This window comes from Oryzias latipes, chromosome 23, assembly GCF_002234675.1.
Source record: "Oryzias latipes chromosome 23, ASM223467v1".
Taxonomy (NCBI): Eukaryota; Metazoa; Chordata; class Actinopteri; order Beloniformes; family Adrianichthyidae; genus Oryzias; species Oryzias latipes.
The window spans coordinates 22,753,974-22,772,255 of NC_019881.2; the positions used below are offsets into that span (position 1 = coordinate 22,753,974).

The 18,282-nt window shown below is 43.8% G+C and overlaps 1 protein-coding gene across 1 annotated transcript; it reads left to right on the forward strand.

The window, feature by feature from the left end:
• Window positions 1-1,911: 1,911 nt before the first annotated feature.
• Window positions 1,912-13,653, forward strand: LOC105357117 (destrin-like). The gene is made up of 4 exons (XM_020714312.2): window positions 1,912-1,958; window positions 12,466-12,746; window positions 12,833-12,909; window positions 12,988-13,653. The coding sequence occupies exons 2-4, from the start codon at window positions 12,475-12,477 to the stop codon at window positions 13,092-13,094; spliced, it is 456 nt and encodes a 151-aa protein (XP_020569971.1). The 5' UTR covers window positions 1,912-1,958; window positions 12,466-12,474; the 3' UTR covers window positions 13,095-13,653.
• The last annotated feature ends 4,629 nt before the right edge of the window (window positions 13,654-18,282 follow it).

Genomic DNA, 18,282 nt, shown 5'->3' on the forward strand with positions numbered 1-18,282 from the left:
AGATTACAGAAAAAATAAGAAACCTCGGGCGTGTCCACATGAAGGAGGGATCCTCCCCCAGGACGGACAAGCGGTGTACCAGGACTCATAGAGAAGAATGAACTAATCTAACTCTACAACTACATGTTTGAATAGTCCAGAAGATGAGCTTCATCCAGATGGAGTGGGGGGACGGCTGGGGATGAGAGACGAGCTACAGGCAGGATCCACAACCAAGTGTAGGAGCAGAGATGAGGTACTTGGTCAGGGAAAGATTCACAGACGAGCCAACTGGACTTTTATTCAATTTCTTTAGACATACAGATTTCTGTGTGTTTTCATATAGTACAGACCAAATGTCTGACTGTAACTTTTGCTCTGTACTATATGTGTTTTTTTAACTGTGTTTTCATGTGTGTTTTTCGTATGTGTGAGCTTGGATGTGCGTTTTTGTGCTCAAATGTGTGTGTTAGGATCTGATCAATCAGACCTGATCGGTTTAGTCAAACAAACTCCTTCCTGTTGACCCATCAGCCTCAGATCTAACATTTGACGCACCAAAGCTCATAGTTTTCATTTAATCTGTTGATGTTTTCTGAACGAGCAATAATCTGAGAGGAAGAATCCATCACGACCTTCCTCATCATTTTCTCTTTCATGAAGGCGTTGTGCTCCTTCCTCTTCATCTGACAGATGATGGCTCATATTTCAACCTGCGACTGAAGTCCGCCTTCCCCGACTGGCACTCAAAGCCGCGCACGTATGATGTGCACGTTAGTCACGACAGTCTGATGCGTTCAAGGTCAAAGAGAGCGGAGCTGCAATAAGAGCCGAGTCATGTGACCTCCTCTGTTCTGAGCGGCGTGATCCCCCGTCACACCTGGCTGACGTCCCGGCGCTCAGCGGGCCTTCACAGCCGCAGTGCCGGCGTGTTCCTCGTGAAGAGTTCTAACACAGACAAAGGTTCTGCTCAGGAGAACTTCTCTCGTTATTAAGGTGGAAAAACGTCTGCCGGAGCCAAAAATCACAACAGACGACACTTTGATCAAATCTGAGGCGCAAATTATTTCCTGTGAATGAACCTCATCTCCAGGTGGACTCACAGGTTCTTGATCTTCCTTTGACCTCAGTCCATCACTCAGACGGTCCATTATGACTGCGATGCCTTCACTGACACGACCCTGTGCATCCACTGGTTTGTTTAAAATCAATTCAACAGCTTGGTAAAAGGATGACAACCATCCAAGGTAGACGTGAGTCATAACAACAGAAAATGGTGTTTCTCCCTGGCGTTGTTTGAAGTTTTCATCTGAGAACGTTTGCTGCAGCAGGATGAACCCGGGATAAACAGGAAGTCTAATTCTAAAAGGAACTTACATGACCATTTGTCAGAATATTGTAAATAACATATCTCTTTAAATTTCAGTTTTTAGTCATGACAAAAAAATAAATGTTTATTTATTTTTACCATTAAAACATCAGCCACATAAATCCGAAGCAGTGTGGTTTGTTTTTACGGGGCCTTTATCATGAAAAAAAAAACACTTTTTTGAGCGTGTAAGTGGATTATAATGAGGATTCCTCACAAAAAACATTTGGATCCATTCACATATTTCTGAGTCTTCCTCTAAAAACCTGCTCTCTGATTACCAGCCCCTTCCAATCCACGAAAACGAGAGGGTTGTCACGTGGTGACGTCACAAAGTGAGGACCGCCCCTTCCAGGAAGAGTCCGCACTGCCAGCTCCGCCCCCAGGCTAACAGAAACACCTCAGTGGAGCTAGCGGTTATCCGCCAAACGCTTTCTTTCTATTTGGACAATATGAACGTCCATATTTGCAAAAGTTTCAGATGTTGCTTGTTTTTCTGGAGAAATGCAAACACGTTGCCAAGGCCGACTCTATGATGACGTCATGAAATGGGCGACACCCACACGGAGCAAAAGGCGGAGCTTCAGAAATTGAGTCGTCTTACTTCCAGGTAGGATAATGAGCTGTGAACATAACTCATATTTCATAAAAAAATGTTTGTGAGTGTGCTAAAGGTAACATATTGTTATATATATGAACATGGTTTACTGAAAGGCTCAAGAAAAGCACAATATGGGCCCTTTAAGGGTAAATTTGCGTCTCTTTTCTGGGTTTTAGTCAGAGACAAATCGGCCTGATCGGCTCCGTCAGTGTTGGAGGCTGCAGACTCCTGGTTTGGTGTAATTAAAGTTTCATGAAGCAGCACTTTAGTCTTAAACAGCTTCTGTCTCCTTCCATCTCTGGAGGGTCCAGGTTCACCATCTGAGCAGAAGCCGATCCACCGTTTAGCTTTCCGGGCTCAGACTTTTCTGAGTCTCATGTTTCTCCGTGCAGAGCGTCCCTCCCTCCTTCTCCGGTAGCCTTTCCTGTTTGATTCCGGTTCTGAAACGACTCGCCGCCGCAGGTTGACCTCCCGCTTCTGCTCGTTTACAGGACAGCAGGTCCACAGACGCTGGAGCTTTGAAAAGCCCTGCGACGAGTTCCCATGAATCCTCTGCTCCTGCACAGAGCTCGCTCAGACGGGACATTTGCTTGATGTTGACTGAGTGGTTCGCGTTTTGGGCCTTTCTTTTTGGTCCGTCCCACCTTTGTCACAAGCTCCAAGCGTGTTTTTGCCGTTCTTCAGCTGTGTTTGGAGCCGGCAGACGGCCTGAAAACAGCCGCTCGGTGACGCTGATCAAAAGTGAGAGCTTTCTGATTGCTTTGGCCCTCTCTGGGATTATTAGCACGAGAGCGCACGCACACACACACTCACAGCAGTAATGGAGCACTTTTCTTCCACATTACATCCGTGCTGACTAACAAACCAAGTCTTCCTCGTGTTCTGTGCACACTCAGATGTATGCAGATGAGGCGGAACAGCAGAGCAGCGGGCTGCTGCTGCGCCTCCCAGTGAAACCAGCTTCAAACTCCAAACCCCAACGGAGGCAGCTTTTCATTGGCCGTAATTGGTTCCACACAAGAATGACGGAGTGAGTGACTTTAAGTGAATCTGAGTTGGAGAAAACGTTGGAACCTGCGAGGCTCCGGATCCGTGGGCCGTCTCCACGTCTGATGGCAGACGCCCAAAGACAGAGCTTTCATCAAGCTCTTGTCCAAAAGCTCTGAATAATGCAGCACGCCTTCGCTCTCCTGGGAATATTTGTGCGAAAAACATTTCATCATAACAAAGCTTAGAAAACAAGGATCTAAGAGTTGAGTGACAGTGCCTCGCCCAAAAATAATTACTGTAAAATGGATTAAATGTCTCCGGGAAAATGGATTCAACAGCTGGCGGCACCAAGAGGAGAGACCATAAAAACATTCCTGAGCAGATTTCTCCTCAGGACCATCGATGAGTCATCAGCCTCGGGATTATTCTGATCCCATTTTCAATTGAGCCTCTTAATCCCAGTTTACTGAAACAAAAAGAAAAATATCCAGAGTACAGACTCGTAACTTCGACGATTATTTTCATATTTATCATTTTAATCTTTCGCACAGGATAGTTTCACTGGGGTTTTTGCCGCCCTCTACTGGTTGGTTGAAAGTTTAAGATCCAATGAAATGAAGTCAATTCGCAGTGATTTGTTGGTCTGGGTCATCGTTTCTATGGCAACCACTCTCACAGATCAAGATTGAACTTGTTTGAAGGCCCCACCACTTGAAAGCGGGCTACACCAAATCTGTCAATCAAACATTTTAAATGCTGGACGTGGGGGCCTGCAGGCTCCACCTACTTTTATTGAGGCATTTGATTGGTCAGTTTCTAACTTGAATTTCTCAAACAAAAAGTCATGAAAAAAAGCAGGAACAGGTATAAAGAACACCTGGGGGGAGGGGCCACACAGTCCAGTTGTCATTATTAGTCAAGGATTTTGGTGGTCATGATTGGTCACATTTCTCATTGGGCTCATAGGTCCGGTCTCCTCACGGGGCAAAGAGGTGCAGGATGTCGGGATGAGACTCGTAACGGGAGCACGAGAGCGCTAGCTTCAACATCCTGTCCTATGATGAGGGGAAACTAACTAGTGCTTCCTGATGAAGCCTAAGGACCAAAATGCCTCTTTTTGGATGGCGTGTTTGGTCAGTCAAGAATGAAATCCAGCCCCCCCCATACAGGGGTCACATGCTGACCCCCGGATCCGCGGTTAGCCTGTCATTCCAGCATCTGCCCTGATGATAGACTAATTGATCCAGAAGTGAACTTTTTATGATTCACCCCAGCATTTCTACAAGGCAAAGCCTTTTCTGTCCGTCCTACTCATTTCTGTGGCCCAGTGTCATGACTCGCCATGACTTCCTCTTCTGCGTTGCAAATACTGCTTAGTACACCTACAGTGCCCTCTAGCGGTTGCTAGTGGAAAACAACTGCTAGAGGGCAACTGGTTGTTAGTGGGACAATAACAAAAACATGAGACTTTAAAGAAAAAAAAAGTAATTTACAAATAAATCGCTGCTTAGTACAAGTCGCACCCCTGTCATCCAGAAATGCGCTCCCCATCACTGGTTCTCAGCCCCACCCCCGTATAAACTCTCAGACTGGTTCCAGGATTTTAGAACCTCACAGACTGGGGAGATCAGGTTTTTACTCCAGGACTGCCCCAGTCTGGACTGCACCCAACAGGGAGTCAATAACCAGTGATGGACAGAACCGGCAACAGACTGGGTTTGGGCGGGGTCAAATAATCATTCAACAGGGATTCAAAAACTGTGAGATGGCAGGAAAATTGGTTTGGAACCTGAAGCTGAATTTTCACAGAAATTCTGGGGGGTTAAAGTGAGAGGACGGGACAAACAAACAGTTCTTGGACCAGAAGCAGCTTTGTTTTGATACTAGCTAGTTAGACCTCAAAAGTACTAACTTTTATAACGATGCTGTTTTGGGCCAAAAAACCTGTGTGTCGCTTTCTAGGACATAGTTTCTGCAGAGCGGTAGGAGATCAGAAGAAATTCACATCTGAGTTTTGGGAGGGACTGTTGGCGCATTCTTGTTGCCAAGAGCTCGGAGCAGGGGGCTTGTGGCCCCGCCCAGCGTGTTTGCTACGTCACACATGTGGTCTTTTTTTCAAACTGCATTTCTGCCGTCTGCTCCTGATTCACAACGAATAGATTGAACAGACTGAATAAAGACACACTCAGATGCGGTTAAAGCTTAATATTTCTGCATATATGTCCAAGATCATGAGAAAAATGCCACAAGAACATGTTAAGAACACCGTTTTCATAGCGCTTAAGTGGAACCTCACGCATGTGTATGTGGGCTGTGCACATGGAGCCAGCACCGCTGTTGGCTTTTTTACAGCTTCTGGCACCTCAGGTGTTGCCCATCAGGTGTCTGATTAGCAGCAGGTCAGGAGGCGTCTGCTCCATAGATCTGGACCGGACCGGTCCAACGTCCAGCTGGTGTTTCTGGCGTCAGCCTGAACCCAAATCTACTGCAGAGCGCCAGTTCTGCGGGTTTTGACGGCGGAACCGTGGAGCCGCCAGCAGGTCTGCAGATCTGAAACCCAGAGAAGGAAACAGTTTGTTCATTATTCTAATGTCCTCCTAATGACTGCACGGTTGAAGCGTCACCATCTGGTGCACACGTGCGCGCAGGCATGCACACATGCTGCTGCCACAATGCAGCCATTGAATGTAATGACAACGCACAGCTTGTTTCAATGAGATCAGAGTTTGTTTCACACCGTTCAAAGCAGAGCATGATGGGTAACCTGGCAGTCTGGAGACAACATGCTCCTCCGTCGTCGTGGAAAAAACTGAAGCATTTGACCTGACGGATGGTTCGACAAAAACCTGGTGTCTCTGCGGCCTGGAGGAAAGTGGGCGGGATTTAGAGTTGCCAGATAGTTAATAAAAGAGTGGCCTGCGTTGCCAGGTTATGGCTAAAATCCTTCCTGCAAACACTGCAGCAGCTCAGCACAGTGACTTATGTTGGCTGTAAATAGAGTGGTACTTGAACTAAATTGTCCCCTTGGTACCCACAATGCATCTGGAGCTGGCAGGAGTGTCTGTCTGTGTAATTAAAGCTGATGATGCTTCGGTGTAATACTCAGCTGGCTGATGGAGGCCAGCCCGTTTCCCTGGTAACCGGAAAAGTGGACAACCGACGCGCTGAGAATTAAACTTCAGGTGTCGATGGGCTGAACGCTTTCATCCAGACCGACACAACTGACTGTTCTATCAAACATTCAGGTGAAGCTGCTGAAAGAACAGAGATGGTCTGAAGGAGCATCTGAAACCACAGCAGGTAGGCGGGGTAAAATCAACATTGACTCCAAATTTGACCAGAAAACTTCAAGTTTTCTTTTATTTTTAGTCAAAAGTCCAGATTTTCTAGAAACCTTTAGATGTTCATACAGAGGAAATCTTTAGGATTCTCTCTCCGACTTGAAAGTTGAATCTTCTTCGGTGGTATCAAATCTTAACCCTTGTGCTATCTTAGATCACCCCCCCCCCCCTTCCATTGACGTGTTCTCCCTACCATGACAAAGGTGGATAAAGGTGGAAAGATTTCATGTAATCCATGGACACCAGTGAAGATCACAAACCATTGAAGAAAAAAGGTTCAGAGCTCTGTCTAGTGCAGGGGTCGGGAACCTTTTTGGCCAAGAGAGCCATAAACGCCACATATTTTTAAATGTAATTTCAAAAGAGCCATACAATAATGTAGCGTCCCTTTCCCACACTGAGCCACGGAGACTTAACCTCTTTTCAGGTTCTTTATTCTGGTTACTGTAGACCGCAACCAGGGCCGGCCCTGGTCTTCTGGGGGCCCTAAGCGAAATTTTATTTGTGGGCCTTCTAACTGATCTGCAGCACCAACAAAGCGCAACTGTTGTTGTAATATAAATGAAATATCTCCATTAATACATTTGTGAATTATTGTTGCTGCCGAAGAATTGAATACAGTATATTGCCTGCATGTTGGATGCACATTTAGTGGTGCACAACAAATTTTAAATGCAAAGAAATAAATATGAATGACAAATGCATATAGATATATATTTTTTAATGTAACATTAGGCACTCAACAAATGACATTCACAAAACTCCAACTTATTTAAAACAGCAACTTAACAGAAAATCAAATAACGATAAAAAAATCCAACATAAAGAACACAACAGCTCAATGAGGGGGATTTTGGAAAGTCAGAGTCTTTCTCAGTCTGAAAAGGACCTCTCTGCACCAAATCCATTCTTACTGGATCAGAGAGTGTGGTTAGACATTCAGCTGGACCAACTGGATTTGAGGTTGGTGGAATTTTGGATCCAGTCTGCTCCTCTTCCATAGTCTCTCTTGGAGCCTCTGGAACATAAGATACAGAACTTCAACAAAAGAAAACAGTGAAAAGTCAAACAGTCAAATGTTTCCCTTTCAACAGTAGATGTGGTGACAGAAGTTTCTTCTGCAGCTAAAAAACAAGAAATATTATTATAGAATAATCACTGATAAAGCCAATAAAAAGCCAGTTTTTCACAATTTCATGATCTTTTTATACATTTATGAGAGATTTATTGTTTGATTATTTGCATGAGGTGATATTTATTAATTTAATTATGAAGAACTTGGGACTCCATTCTCTTCAGCTGCTGTTTATAAATATAAGGGGTTATGCAGACACTGTTTTTCAAGCTACTTTACATGCTATAAAATTACCTGAGAGTCCATCCTTAGTGATGACAAGAACATCTTGGGATGTGGACGCTGCACCTCCTCCAATACGTTATGAGAGCAGAAGAAACTGTCGGCTGAGACGGAACTGTGCAAAACATCATCATTATGTAGAATCAAAACTGCAAAATACAAATGAGAAATAAATGTACCCATTTATAAATAATAAATGTGAACACTAATTTGAGTATAAATGGAAATACAAGCATTTATACACGTCTTTATCTATTATTTTACGTTCATGATTTTAAAATAAGTACATTTATTTTGTTTATCATTTATAAATGAGAACATTTATTTCCTATTTGTATTTGGCAGTTTTGATTCTCCATATTTCATGCCAATGCAAGATTTTAAGACACATTCAATGTTGAAAAAGTCAGACTACCTGACCTGCTATAATAAACAGCAGTTTTTTAATGACATAAACCGGAAAATGCAGAACGCACTATATGTGTTAGCAAAACAACTAAACAATACGATTATAACACGAGTTAAAACATTTTTCAGCCACCATACCATAATCATTATTTACTTTTCTCTGCTATTAGCCGTTTTGGAAGGTCATGTCCGACCTCATGATCTTGGAAACTTGGATATCAGAATTATTTTCCAGTTTTCCATTGGAAATGACGACAAACGGGGTCGTTTATGTGCAATCTTCACCTCGGATCGATTAGTATTTACGTAAATTGCGCATCTGCACAGAAAGGCAGGATAATATGGCTCCAACATCCTCCAAACTTACCTTAAGATTGATGTTGAAGTTCTTAATCTTTTTTCAGCTCCTGATGGATAAAGTCTCTCTGGCATGAAGTTCTCTTGTCGTTTTGATCAGTGTGATAAAATGTGCTCGTTTTTTTTCTTTTTCGCAACTTTATTGAAACAAAATGCGCTCGTCAATGCACGCTGTGTATGGTTCAGATGGAATGATGTTGACCAATCGTTGCTAAGAGGGGCGTGGCGCCCTTATTTGGGTTGCCAGATTGGTTCAGGTGTGTTGAAGGGGGGATCACAAAAGTGCAGGCAAGTTTCTTTTGCACAAGATTCAGGGCGCACGTTGGTACGGAAATTCTATGAAATGGGTTGCCAGATTTGGGTCTTTCTTTATTTCATTTTTTTCGCCACTTCGGGGCCCTGGTGATGACGGGGGCCCTACGCGGCTGCGTAATTCGCGTATAGGGAGGGCCGGCCATGACCGCAACAAACGGCGTACAATTAATTCAGCAACTCCTGAATCTCTCCCGCCGAGACGAGAGAGAGCGCTTCTCCCAACTTTATATTCTCTCACTGCCGCATCAGCCCTCCTATTTCCTTATTCGGCCCATAGCTGAACCCCATTGGTCCAAACTCCCTAACAACAGGCTGAGCGACAGGACTGATGGCCAATCAGATCTCTGCTTGATGCGTTCCATGAACTCCAGAACTTTTAACGCGGCCCAACAGTCACCCAGTCCAAGTCAGACCGCGACAATATGTTTAAAACTAAATATACAAGTGAATGTGTGTATTTGATGTAATTTCAACATTTTTAAAGTACAATAAGTCTGGGGATTCTTTTTAATAACATTGTTATGCTGTTTCTAATAAATGATGAGTATTTCTCGTGGTAGTTTTGCTGATGGTCTAGTCTGGTTGATACGTGGTGAGTTTCTGCTTCATGCAGGCGTTGAGACTTTAAACGTGATCTTAGGTCTGAATGTTCTATAGATGTGAGACAGACATGGAACAAACACACACTCACACGCTGCAGTGAGTGACGGACAGCGGGTTTTTTACTATCCCTGCGCGATTCACCTGTTGCCTGTCCCCCCACCCCCACCCTCTGCTTTCTCCCTCACACATCCCGTCCCCGAAACTGCGCGCTCTTCCTCAAAGACGGGAGCGCGCAGTTTTAGGCACGGCAATTCACAGGTTTCCGGCTGGTACAAACTCTGTGAAATAATAGATAATAGTAAACTGATAGTTTTCTCTCCAAGCACCGCTACTACTGCGCGCCTCTGGCATCGCATCGCGCCCGAGAAGGACTGGTCTAATGAAAAAAAAAAAAGTAAAATTAAGGATTTGTCTGTGAGCCACATGTGACCATCAAAAGAGCCATATATGGCTCGCGAGCCATAGGTTCCCGACCCCTGGTCTAGTGGGTCTAGATGACCCAACTCCCAATGTTAAAGTGCCTAGGATAGCACGAGGGTTATACTGGACCTGAGTTTTGCTGTTTGATGCTCTTCCTTTTTTATTTTGGTTCCTGTGGAAAATTTTAAATGTCTAAATCCAAACATCAACAAGATCTGGATTTTCAAAGAGGAATAGAAAGCAACCGTTCCAATAAATGGATGAATTTTCTCTAAAGTTACATATAAATGTGAGTGCATGAAGCTACGACGCGTGTCCAGAGGAATCAGACCAACGTTTGTCTTAAATGCATCTCGTTTGTGGACTCAGACCCAGAGCCGAAGTTTCTTCTTCATAGACCATTAGAGAACATGAGTGCGTGCACGCTGCCCTCAGCATGCACGCTACACACTAACCTGCTTCATGTAAAGAAAAAAAAAAAGTTTGGTGCACCTTTATCAAAGATTTGAAACACCCTCCGCTTCCTTCATGCACTCAGAGTAACGTGACCCCGTCGCTGACCTCCATCGTGTTCCTGAGCGTGCACACGGGTACGTGCACGTGCCGTTTTCACAGGTGTGCAAACATGATGGATGGAGGATATAAAATCCATCCTGCAGGCCATTCAGATAAGAAATGAACACAGAGAGCACCGTGAAGAAAAAGGTCTTCATGATTTCATTTGTTTTATGCAACCAGAACTGAAATCAGTTATTGAAGCTATTCTAGAGTCAGACGTGATGACAAAATATACAGGTACTTGTTTTCTGCTGATCTGAACAAGATTTTATACAAAGATTTCCAGCGAGTGGAAAATTATCCAGCAGTCTCAGTGAATTATTGCAGCTTTGCTTGTTTCTCAGTTTTTAGCGACATTTTTTAGAATCAGGAAGTCAGTTGAGTGAAGAACTGAATAAGAACTGATGACTGCTTTTAGACCTTTGACTGGATATGTCTTTCTAAGGGACAAAAAAATGTAACTTCCTGTTTGAAGCACATATAAATGACCCACATCATGTGACCAGGGAGGTTGTTCCAAAAGCAGTTTAGTCTCCAGTGTTTTTGTTTCTACAGATTTTGTTCAGCTTCATTTTTTATAGTGAATTTTATAGTGGAGCTGGTGCTGCTGAAGGCGGATCGACCAGCTTGGTTCTGATTTAGAGGACAGTCAGTCTGATACTTTTGACTGTTTTCCTTTCAACCAATATTCACACAAATGCCAGAAAATAAAAATCTGCAGATTCTTCCTGAAACTAAATTCCACCAGACAACTGTAGTGTTCTCAGTCATTCATGTTCTTTAGCTGCTCTTGAATACCTGAACAACAGTAGAGGATTGTAATGGTTCACGCCCTTAAAGAAGGGGGCGTGTCTTCTGCCAGACTACAGCCCCTCCCATTGTCTATCAACCTGCCGTTGTGTTTCCAGTCTCCTTGAAGCTGCAGTCATTTTGCCTCACTGGCTTCACATCCTGGAGGCACAATGGTGAGTATGTTTCTGGGGGGTGGCAATCATTGGATTGTCAGAAGGAACTCTCCGTATTTTTACAGTAAATGTTCACAGAGTGGAGGTTTTCTTAAACAGGTGTGTTGGATTCCAGTTCAGTGAATCCGTTTGTGTTCAGACTGGCTCCAGCAGAGCTGGTCGAACCTGTTCTACATGTGTGAACAGAAAATGACTGAACTGGTGCTGCTACCTTCTGGATGGAAAATCCACTCACAATATTTGTGAGTGAAAGCAGATGAACGGGCTCATCAGAAACTCTACCAGAGCTCAGAGGAAAGGTTTCTAATTTTATTTTATTGCATCACTGAATTTCAGAGTCTGAAAGTAAACACTTTAGTTGGTCAGCGAAAAGAAAGAAAAGCAAATGTTCAATGTAATCTGTAACTATGGAAAACAATGTGGCATGAATGGAATATGGGGCGAATATCAGCAGCATTGAAATAGATGGAATAATCGGATTCATAACATCCATATTTCATTTACCGTGTTTCTTGCTTCTGTTGTGAATTATTGCTTAATAAATAAACCGATCTAAATGTGAAAGAATCCAAACTTACATACTAAACAGCTGAAACAGTTATTTGCCTAGTTTCAGTAGTTTTGTCTGTTATTCACGGGCAAGTATCATCAGCATAGAAATGAGCCTTTATGCTGTTCTTTCTAATTTTAAGTCTATTGTAGATACAAAAAATGTGGACCCGTCATAGAGCCCTGAGGAACACCACAGTGGACTTTGATGTTGGTGGAGGTGGTGGGGCGGAGGGAGACGACGACTCTTTTTCATCAAAACATTAGAATTAATCAGATCAATGAGCAACTGTCAACAGTCCTGCCCACAACTCAGAGGGGAAATTCTGAACTCCTGCCGCTCTGCAGAGACTATGTCCTAGAGATTTTGTTTTGTTTTGTTTTATAAAAAATCTGCATGATATAAATGAAAGACCATTGGGAACGCTTTGGAAATAGATCAGAAGTTAAGTGGAGTGGGACTTTAGCAAGCTAAAGAACTAGTCAGCAGTAAAATGACTTAATTCCTTAATGACAGGATTCGGCATCCAGATTAAAGTAGAATTCAGTAACAACAGTAATATTCAGATACACTTTTTACAGATGGTAACAGAAACTTTGAATTTGATGTTCCTATTTCAGCTCATAACTTTTGTTTCCTTCCTGTTTTCCAGACGGTGAAAATGACTTCTGTGGCAAAAAACATGATTGGGGAAATCTATTCTACAGCCAACAATGGCGACCAGAGCGAGCAGCTGAGATTTGTTGTGCTTGAATACATAAACGGCCAAATTGACGTGACTGTAGTCTTCAGACAGACGGAGCTGGACGGCAAAGATGTCTTCACATTTTTCCAGAGTCTTCTGGAGCCCAAACGGGCGCGTTTCATCCTGTACGACTGTCATTTTCAAACCAAAGACTCCAGGAGGAGAAAGGAGCTCATTTTGGTGACATGGTGGGTTGTGGTCGAGATCTCCCGAGGGTCTTGAACTGAGCACGATCCCTGTGGATCGCCTGACTGATCGTGTGTCTGCCTGTCAGGATCCCCCAGTCTGCTGCGTCCGACCAGCTGTCAGCGTGCATCATACTGAGGAAGCCGTTTCACGGGCTGCTGCCAGGTCCGCCCTTCTCCCAGCCTGATTCTTTCCATGCTCGCCTCATGGATCAAATAACTTCTCATTTCGTGTCCTTGACAGGTATCAAACTTGAAATGCAACTGAAGGAACCAGTTTCCAGGAATTACTTTGGACAACAGCTTGGAAAAGATGTCATCAGAGTTGAAGAAAAAGACATTTCTACCTGAAATAAAACACAAACTGTCTTTTACTTTTGGTTTCAGAGCACCTTCTTTCAGTTTGGACAGTTTCTAGACCCATTACTGTTTAGGAAAAGACTTCCAGACACAAAATTATAATTTTTCCTGTTTTTCTCTCTCTCAAAAACCTGGCTTTATTGGCGTCATCATCATCATCTGTGTCTGTGGAATCATGAAGAAAGCCCTTCTAAAGCCACAACATTGTTTGGTGTGATCCAACATGAAGTCTGCCTCTCTCTTGTTCTTGTTGCCTTATTTTCCTAAAAGTTCATTTTTTTCTTTTGCATCTTTGTTTGTGTTTGGTTTAGTTACACAAACTTGAAGTTATTGTTCAGCCAAACTGTTAATCAGTCTTCATCGTGTTCAGTCTCAGGGTTTTAGCCGCTCCGTGCCGGATCAGACCTTTTTAACATTGTGTACTCTTCGGTTTTCATTTTCATGTTCTGACACTTTCAAGTTTAACTTTTTGGATTTTTAAGTCGTATGAAATTATGAAAGTTTCTGTTCTGTATTTTTGGTTCTTCCAAAATATCTTTCCTGGACAGAACGATCCGCCTGCCGTTATTTTGTTAGCATCGCTGAAATGTCCTCCGTGGTCCAACGTGGTCGTGGGACGATCCTCTTCCTGGACAGTGATTCTGACGATCCTCTTCCTGCCTTTTTCTGCACAGTCATCTTCCTGTGGGTCATTCAGACAATCCTCTTCCTGCTCAGTGATTTAAAGTAAACACTCTTCTTTCTGCATGGTCTTCTAGACGATCCTCTTCCTTCTTTTGGGGATTTGGACAATCCTCTTCCCAACTATCCTCAGAGCTTCATCAGGACGTCCTTTTAAAAAAATCATTTTTGTTGCTTCTCGTTTCAGGTTGTGTTCTTATTTTGTCGTTTTTCAAGCTTTTGTCATTAGCGTCTCCAGTGCTGTCCATTCCATATCTCGGGTCCAACAGGTCAACTGCTCATAATAAACCACACTTGCGGCCCACATGGTGGTTCTAAAATGGAAATGTTATGACTGTAGAGAACATTTTCATTCAAGAGTTGCTGGTTTTTCAGCTGCATGCTGGGTTGTGTCGTCACTCAGACGTCCGTTTGCAAACAGGAGCTTTTGTTCGAGGGGAAAGGCGGAGCCGGCGGTTAATGCAGCCTCACCGAAGGAGTGGACGCTGCTGCAAAGTAAGTGTGTCTCACCCCTGGAGAGATAGGGCGGTATTGGATTTTCAGTCGTTTATATTCAGCAGGGGTTTGCATGCTCTCCCTGCTACAGTAACACACACACACACACACACACTCGTCAGAAGTTATTGTTGCATCTCCAGCAGCTTCTGCAGAATTAAAGTTTTTCATTTGGTTTGCAGAAACAGATCAAAACAATAAAAGCCCACGAAGGCAGCAGATGCAGAGCGAGCTGACGTTATGGAGGCTGAAGGAAGCTTCTGCTGCTTCACGTCCAAAACACAGAAAACCAATATTCCCAAAACCCTCGGCTCCCTCCATAACCATCACACTTCTGACTCACAGCTGATCTGTTTGCTGGCTGTCGGAGGGACTTTAATGCGTTTATGAGGAAGCTGTGATGTAGACTGCCGGCGTGTTCACACCTGCCTCAGTTGGTTTCTCTCAAAAGGACCAGAGTTCGTTTCCCTGTTGGTCCAAATGAAAAGTTCAGATGTGAAAACTGAACCAAGCAGCAGGCAGGGAGCTGTCTGACGAAGAGGTCTGGCCCGTTTCCAAGCAGACTTTGGTCTGGTTTGCTTGCAGAGCGTAGTGTGTAAACAAACCGATCCGTTTCATAATGTCATCTGTCTTTTAGGAACTGACGAGCTCCAGTAGCCGACATTTAGGGGGAAAAAGGAAACGCAGCGAGAAGAAGATACTGAGGATCTGGAAGTTTAAAATGACATGAACACACACACACACACAGACACACACACACACACACAAACACATCTAAACACACTTGTATGTGTGATTATTTACATTTGATATTTTTATAATGGATTGTCTGCTGATGTTGATAGGTGTTTAACTTCTTTACATTTTCTCATTCTCTCTTTCTGCCCCCCCTCCCCTTATTTTCATCATTCCTTTATGTTGTTTAGTGATAAATATGGTTTATCCAACATTTAACGAATGTTTCTGTAAGGATCCTAGATGATGAGAGGCTGCAGAAGATCTTCAGCCCTCTGTGAGCTGCTCTCCTGTCTGTGATCCTTCAGGTGTTCATCCTCCACTTCACACCAAGATAAAAAGGTCAAAGCCTCTAAGGGCGCTGCTCTGATTTAAATCAGTTTCCAGTTTTCACTTCTGGATCTTTGATCCCGTTTTCACAGAGGAACCGGAAGTCCTCATTCCAACATCCTCACGGAAGATGGGACTGAATTTGTGCTCTCAGTCGGGTTATTAACACTTTGGTTTGTGTGCGAGAACCACACTGAGTGATGAGGCAGCGCGCTTCGGAGCAGTCAGCTAAATGCTAATCACACGTCCAAACTGAAACTTCATTCATCAATCCTCTTTTCATTCCTTCGCCCTTCCTGCTCGCCCAGTGAACACGTCCTCTTTATCCTCCCTCGGTTCCCGTTTCTCCCAGCGCCGCTTCGCCTGGTTGCTTCTCATCTCCCTCCTCATCTTTTCTTCTTATTTCGTTTTCTTCATTTGTTTGGTCCACAGAAGAGACATTTTGTCTTTCATGGGGATGAAGTGAGAAGACAAAGAGCGACAGTCACCACTGTCCGCCAGCGGCAAAAATCCACCATCACCATCCGGTAAAACGTATTCCTACTGAGATCCAAACATGGACAAAACCTGGAGCCAGGAAGAACCAAACCACCAAAACAAGTCCACCAACCTGAGGAGGACTGATGTTCAAACCAGCTCAGAGTTCCTGATCCAACTGTCAGAAAGAGACAAACATGGAAGATCAAGAAGACAGAGGAACAGCTGGAAGATCCACAGAACATCCTGACTCAGATTACAAGCTGAAAAGGAGCAGTCAGGCAAGGTGGTGGTAGTATGATGGTGTGGGTTAGGGTCAGACAACATTTTCACTGACCGGCCTGTACGAGAATGAAGTCAGCATTCGATTTTATTCAGCCTTCAGTTTCTGTCGACCTTTGAGGGTAAAGTTCATCTTCATCCTCCGTGAAATATCAGTTTAAACTTTATTCGTTCTCTAGATTTCATCCAGGAACCATTCAAATGTGAGATACATTTTCTCTTAACCCATAACTGTGGAAGCTAAAAATCAGAAGCTAACTTCACCCCGTCTGATTTTTAAGGTGCAACAGAGAAATACGGTAAAAACAACCTGACTAAAACTGGTGTTTTCTAAATATAATCATAATATGAATCCACCATTTGAATAACTTTATTAACAGCTTCCTTTTAACATAAGTCAGCCAGTTACTGAATATTGTGCATTATTATTATGGTCTGTGGGAACAACTGTCACAATAAATCCCTAATTGGAGTAAATACTCCTTGTTCTTGTTTGTTAAATGCAGGTTTCTCTTATTTTGAAATTGAAGGTTCTTCTGTTTCCTCCTTTCTGCGTAAAGAAATGTTCCAAAGACTTTGGTCTTTGTTAACTTTGCAAGCTTGAGTTTAAGTTTAGCGCTCGAAGAAGCAGCTTTACGAAAAGTTCTGATGGTTTTGCGACAAGAATAAATCGGATGTGTTGGGACAGAATCCAGCAGTTTTTCAAAATAAAACCTTCTTTAGAATCAGATTATGGATCCAACTGAAAAAGCGTAGGTCGTGTTCTTTTCCTCTCTTTTTTCCAGGCACCATCAAGTGGACGGCCGGAGGTTTGGGAGCGACTGGCTCTGCCCGTAAGCAAAGACGATGATCCGGTTGTTTACCAGCAAACATAAAGTTGCTACAGTTTAAAACTTGTTCATTGTTGGTAGCATCTACATTCAGAGGAAGCGGCTCCATGTGCCGTGGGGTTTATCTGCTCACCAGAACATACGGCTCTAAAGTTTGGAGCAGCAGAACGGCGGCTCCTTCTGGGACATTCAGCCTTCTGTCTTCTAGGATCCTTCTAAAACGGCGGCGGTCTTAATCAGCGACAAAAACAGTCCTGCTTTAGTCGGCTGACCAATATATTCATTTTTAATCGTCATTATTTTTTTAAGCAGGCTGGAATCCTCGCCTCCTTTCCAAAAACCTGTTTTACTCTAATTGGTCTGCTTCAGTGGGCCGACTTAGGCTCCTCCCACTATTCTACAAAGTTAATGTGAGTTTTGGGTTGAGGAAAGGCTTTCTAAACTAGGCTGGATGAGTCATGAGAGAGTAAATGTTGAAGCGAAAGATTGAAATTTGCTAAAAAATGGCTTTTGTGAGAGCAGAGGCAGAATTCAGCGTCTCGTTGTTGTGTTGTGGAAATAATTTCGGTGTTTTTTTCTCGCCTGCTGGTTCTTTTGTCCTTTAAATGCATTCATGTCACTTTCCCTCCCTTTCTTGTGCGTTCCCTCCTTTTCTTCCCCTTCATATCATCCCTCTCCCCTTTTTGGCACTTTTCCATTTTTAATCTGTTTCCTCCCCCCTCTCCATCTTTTTGGAGGCAGGAATTGATTCAACCACTAATTGTGCTGAAACAAACACAAGTTGATTAATTCGTGTTTGCGCTCTGCGGCGCCGATGAACGCGCCTGAAAGCAGGAAAACAAACTCGTTTCCACGAGGAGAGGGAGGTAAACTCCTCATGGCGTGCAGTAAACGGGATCAGCGCCTCGTTTAGCTGCTGATCCGGCGTCGGCCGTGTGCGTCCTGTGGTTGGTAGTCTCGGCGAGCTTGTGCGCGCGCTCATTGATCAGGGTGACAGAGACTTATTATGGCGGCGCCTCTCGCGACCTCTGGTGACCCCGGTGGCGGGGAAAGTGTGTGTTTGTGTTGGTGTGTGGGTGAGTGCTTGTGTCCCGCTAATGAGTCGTCAGCTTTCACCACCACCAGGGCTAAAGGTGATGCTTCCACCCCAAAGACACGCCCCCACTGCATGCAAACGCGCTTTTAGCACAAAAAGTAACAAACGCAGAAACTCGTCTGACGTTCAAACACAGGTTACCGGCTGTTCTGCTTTTTTAATGAGCGCCTGTGTTTGTATTCTGACAATCAATAGTCTTACAGGCCACATTTCCTCAGGAAACTGCAGCATTAAACTGAGCTGATGCTCAGTC